At 48.5% G+C, this 5881-nt stretch overlaps 1 protein-coding gene across 1 annotated transcript in view; it reads left to right on the forward strand.

Annotated features, from left to right (window-relative positions):
• Nucleotides 1–4095: 4095 nt before the first annotated feature.
• The window catches only part of AMPD1 (adenosine monophosphate deaminase 1), a 48060-nt gene continuing 46274 nt past the window's right edge, over nucleotides 4096–5881 (forward strand). The window contains exon 1 of the mRNA XM_083171055.1: nucleotides 4096–4289. Within this exon, the coding sequence (XP_083027181.1) occupies nucleotides 4096–4289 (194 nt within the window). The remainder of the gene's footprint in view (nucleotides 4290–5881) is intronic.

Below are 5881 nucleotides of genomic sequence, written 5' to 3' on the forward strand. Positions count from 1 at the left end.
CTAGGGCCAAATCGGGTCCATTGAGGCATTTAACAGTCAAATCGCGGTCAATCAGCCTTTTTAACATTGTTTCCTATGGGAAAATCACGGTCATCGCGGTCATCGCGGGCATCGCGGCCATCCCGATTTACCCGCGATGACCGCGATGACCGCGATTTTTACCCCCGATCACCGCAATTTCAATCGCTGGCGCCGTTCTAGGTAAAGAGTACCGCAAATTGCAGCGAGCATGAAATGGAGAACTGGCCGGCATTCACTGTTCGCTTTCGGCGAACAGTGAACATTGAATAGGGTGAATCATATTTTCAGTGAAAAAGATTCACTGCAAGGAGTGAAAACAGCCCGATTCGCCAAAAAAAAAGGTGAATCGGGAGCACTGAAATCTGCCCAGTGCATGGTAGACAGAACAATACAGAAACCAGGACATAACGGTACATAAGTAACCATTAGCAAGTTAAGTCTGATATTTTAATTTAGAAGTTAAGATGCTACAAAACAAAGATAGACAGATGGAAACCCACATTACAACATTAAGATCAATTACAGAGTCCAGAGAATATAAAACATACACCATTCATCAACACACTGTAACGTGAGTTACCATGAAGGTAACTCACATTACACATACCGTATATACTCGAGTATAAGCCGACCCGAATATAAGCCGAGGCACCTAATTTTACCTAAAAAAACTGGGAAAACTTACTGACCCGAGTATAAGCCGAGGGTGGGAAATGCAGCAGCTACTGGTAAATTCCCCTGTATAATAATACAAGGACACCACAGGCTGCTTCCCCTACATAATACAAGGACACCACAGGCTGCTCCCCCTACATAACAGGACACCACAGGCTGCTCCCCCTACATAACAGGACATCACAGGCATGGGACACCACAGGCTTCTCCCCCTGCATGGGACACCACACCACAGGCTTCTTCCCCTGCATTGGACACCACACCACAGGCTTCTCCCCCTGCATGGGACACCACACCACAGGCTTCTCCCCCTGCATGGGACACCACACCACAGGCTTCTCCCCCTGCATAGGACACAACAGGCTGCTCGGTTTTTACTGACCTCTGTATTGGGGGGGTTGCTGCAGCTGCCGCGCTTTCTGGCTCCGCAGAGAGGCGGGGGAGGAGGGTGCATGGCCGCCGCTGTCCTCCTGGTGTGTCCTCCGCTGCCCTGCTCGCCGCTGCCCTGCTCGCAGTGTCCAAGTTAGGTAGAGGCCGGGTGCCGCTGACCGGCTCCACGGGTGGATGGGGGTGCGCGGCGGCAGCCGCTTACTTCCTTTTGCGGCGCCGATGCCCTGTTCGCAGTGTCCAAGGGAGTTAGAGGCCGGGTGCCGCTGACCGGCTCCACAGGGGGAGGGGGGTGCACGGCGGCAGCCGCTGACTTCCATTTGCGGCGCCGATGCCCTGCTTCATTCTGTAATGGCCAGGCCTCCTGCACCATAGATGTCCTCAATGCAGGAGGCCGGCGGCCATGTTTCTGTAGCCGCGGCCATCTTCCCTAAGCCGCGGCTACAGTATGAAAGCCACTGACTCGAGTATAAGCCGAGTGGGGCTTTTTCAGCAAATAAAAAGGGCTGAAAAACTCGGCTTATACTCGAGTATATACGGTATGTTTTATTCATTTATTTGGTAATGCTACTGCATTGAATAAATGTTTTGTGGTTTTGGATTAAGTATGGTCTAATGTTAGGAAAATATGAAATCACTAATTTTTTTTCCAACAATCTGGCAAGATTAAACAAAAAGATTAACTTTTAGGTACACAGTTGAGGTTATGCTCATTAGGAATGCCAGAACTCTTAAAGTAGTTTGAATATGGGTAGTATTGTTTACTAAAAATGATTTCCAGATTGTGACCTACAAATGAAGTGACCTGTATGTTTTTTTGAGTATTGTAAACATTAGAAATTTAAATTTGAATTCTGGTGTTTTCAAAGTCTCTTTCTCCATCTGAAGCAAGCCTAAAGCAAGATGGTTTCTATAGCAACAATGATGCTACTAGCTTGAAAAAACTTTTGGCGGAAAAACTCACAAATCCTCACAATTTTCCATAGTTATATGAAATAGTAGTAGGACTCGAAAAGAACAAACATAGGTATTTATTCAGTAAGGATTTCAAAAGCAAAATCTTTCTCTAATTGGCAAAACTATGCGCACTGCAGGTGGGGCAAATAGTTTGTGAAGAGTTAGATTTGGGTGAGTTATTTTGTTTCTGTGCAGGGTAACTACTGGCTGCTTTATTTTTACACTGCAACTTAGATTTCAGTTTGAACACACCTCATCAAAATCTAAATTTCTAGCTCCTCTCTCTCACATATTATCACATTTGTCAGGAAATTGTTTAGAAACAGTCCAGCATAGTAGTGCCCTACTTAATATTATGCCCCATAGTAGGACCCTAGTTAATATTATGCCTCATAGTAGTGCCCTAGCATATTTTATGAACCATAGTAGTGCCTTAGTTTTTATTAAATTACCCTGTAGGGCTGCCAGTATACATTATGCAGCATAGTACCGCCAGCTCACATTATGACATAATGTCCCCAGTTCATATTATGCCACATTATAGTGCCTCTAGTTCATATTATGCCACATTATAGTGCCTCTAGTTCATATTATGACATAGTGGGGTAAGTCAGACCTGATTGCACTGCTGCGAGTTTGCAGCTGACAGCTTTCAGGTAGAAATTTCCCCGCCAGAGTGAAATCCCGCCTTGAGAATTAATGTGTTCACTGTGTGAATAGTTGTGTATGACTACAAATCTATTCGCAGCCATGCAAATATGTTCAAAACCATTCATAAGCCGCTTGCCATCACATGATTTTTTTGCAGTGGGTCCCAGTCATCACAGGCTCAGAGTAGCTAGAGACTTACTCTGCAGCTGCGATGAAAACAGACATACAGTAGTATCTTGCCTGTTGTTGATGCCACACATCTTCCCCATAACGCTTGTGCATGCCTGTTTTTTTCCTTTCACTTCCAGTGTTTTTTATGGCACTCACATGAAATGGCTGCTTACCACCCCCATACACCTATGGATCACCAGCCATCAAAAAAAGTAGCAGGCTTTTTCATCGCAGTACTATGTTCCGTCTCATGTGCAATCTATCGATAATCAACAGTTGTGGAAATTTGTGCCCATGAGATCAGGTCTGAATTACACAGCGTCCCCAGTTCATATTGTGTATGCTACAGTTCCTCCACTTCATTAGTGTCCTCCAGTTCATTGTGTATCAAATTACAATTAGCACGTCTAGGGTCCTAACTATATATTGTAGGGCCCAAGGCAAAAGTTTGTAAGGGCTCCTAGGTATCAACCAATGATGAAAAATATATATAACACAAGTAACTTTGACAGGGAAGGTAGGCATGTCTCAGTTTGGATCCAATGGCAGATGCACTACCTGCACCTGTGGTAGCTACGCCCTTGACTGTGGCCGATACACACAGCGGCGTAACTATAGCACCGCAGCCCCCGCCACCGCGGGGGGCGCTGTTCATGTAGGGGCGCCGGGGGCTGCGGTGCTATAGTTACACTCCCCCCCCAATCCCCCGCAGACTTACCTATCTCTCGCTGGTCCCGGCGGCTCCGTTCTTCTGCTGAGGACCACCACAAAATGGCCGCCCCCATATAGCACACAGTTATCTGAAACTGTCTGCTGTATGGGGGCGGTCATTTTGTGGTGGTCCTAAGCAGAAGAATGGAGCCACCGGGACCAGCGCGATAGGTAAGGCTGCAGGGGATTGCGGGGGGGGGGGGGGGGGGGTTGCATGGGCGGCGGGGGATTGGGGGTGCTTGGCGGGCGGCGGCGGGGGGGGGCTTTGCTTAGTTTAGACTCTGTTGTTTGTCATCAAATGCAAAGTGATAGGGGGGAATTTACTAAGATGTGTATTCTACTTCACATGTGATGTTGCTATGGGCAACCAATCAGATCCTGTCTACTATCTCCTAGAGGGTGCTAAATAAATAAGAAGTAGCTTCTGATTGGTTGCCCAATTTCCCCCATAGTGCCAAAACAAGTAGCAGAATAGTGTGGTAACGGCAGAGATAAGAATCACTACTTTTATTTGTCGGTAAGATGTATTTTATTCCATCAGAAATTAAGGATGAGCTCCAAAGTCTGGCTGAGAAAGTATTTGCAACTGAAGTTCTTAATGTCGACACCAAGGAAGACATTTCTCCCTTTGATGTTGTGGAAAACTGTCCCATTGCACACAGTGAATTGACAGATCACTTGGTAATGCAGGATACCAAGGAAGATAAGGATAAAAGGTAAGATGCATTAATAGTAATATCCAATTGCCTATTATGCATACCCTCCAACATGGCCCATCCCATTAGGTACAAAATGCTCTGTTTCTGGAGCTCCTTACCAGTGCAGTTGCAGAGGTGGGGCTGCAGCACAGTCCAATATTCAAAAAGGGGAGCCACACCTAATGCCACTCCAAGCATCACTGTCCTGGACTCACAGGCAGTTGATGTGACACCCCCCCCCCCCCCCCCCCCCCCCCCACACACACACACTTTGAATTTGGACTGTGCTGGAGTCCAACCTCTGTAACTGCCACTGACAGGGAAGTCCAGGAGCAGAGCATTTTGTACCTAATGGAATGGGTCATGTTGGAGGGTATGTATTATGTAAACAAATTTCTGTCTGCATTTAATGTTTTTCAACCACATAACACGGACTATTATAATATGTTTATTGGAGCAATATCCACCAGAAAAAAAAATACTTAAAACTGTTAAGGCTTTGACTAAATGGGTATGCTGTATACTAGAAGGCAAATGGACTGGATTTAGCAGTCAGTTCAGAGGCGGAACTACCATTGGAGCAGCAGGTGCAGTGCATCGTGGCTACTGAGGACTAAGGGGCCCACTGCTGCCCCGTCACCCACTGTTTTTTTATTCTGTAACACTCTGCCTCTCCCTGTCTCCTACTGCCGTGTTGCATATTGTGGACTTTGGTTAGGGGTGGAGGAGAGGGCCCAAATTATATTGTTGCACTTGGGCTCACCACCCGCAAGTTCCGCCACTAAGTCAGTTAGTGGTGCTTGGAATTAGGGTGGCCAATCCCGGGATCGGGATCGGCGGGATCCCGGGATTTGGCCCCAAAATGTCCGGGATTTCAATCCCGGGATTGGACTATCCAATCCCGGGATTTCGGGATTGTACAGTCTATTGCCGGGCAGCGTCTGAGCACACGCTCAGACGCTGCCCGGCTGTTACCGACGCGGGGTACGGCCGAGAGGGGTCAGACGGGGAGAGTGTCCGTGACACTGACTGGAGGGGAGGGGTGACGAGCGGGTTTCAGCGCCGGAGGTGCAGCGCTGTGGCCTGCGCAGCGTGACCGCATGACCTATGGGTCACGCTGCGCAGGCCGGCAGTGCTGCACCTCCGGCGCCAGAACACACTCACGGGCCACGGCGCACACAGCATTACTCTTTGTCAGCCACCACTTGCCCCGCTCACAACTCATGGACGGACGCTGCAAGCCCCGCTCCACCACTCCTGGGGGACAGCCGCCGCCAGACAGACGCCGCCAGCCCCGCTCCACCACTCATGGGGGACAGCCGCTGCAAGCCCCGCTCCACCACTCCTGGGGACAGCCGCCGCCAGCCCGCTCCACCGCACAAAAGTAAGGGGGACAGGGGCGGTTTTCTTTTAGGGATGCCAATCCCGGGATCCCGGGAATCCCGGGATTGAGCATTTTTCAATCCCGATTCCCGGGATTGAAAAAATGCCCCGGGATTGGCATCCCTACTTGGAATGGACTGAAAATATCTGAATATACAGCTTAAAACTCATTAATGTGAAGAGTCTGTAGGACATTTACCTGCAGCCAATCTGCCTAGGAATTTGGA

The sequence above is a fragment of the Crinia signifera genome, chromosome 2, assembly GCF_055691185.1.
Source record: "Crinia signifera chromosome 2, ASM5569118v1, whole genome shotgun sequence".
Taxonomy (NCBI): domain Eukaryota; kingdom Metazoa; phylum Chordata; class Amphibia; order Anura; family Myobatrachidae; genus Crinia; species Crinia signifera.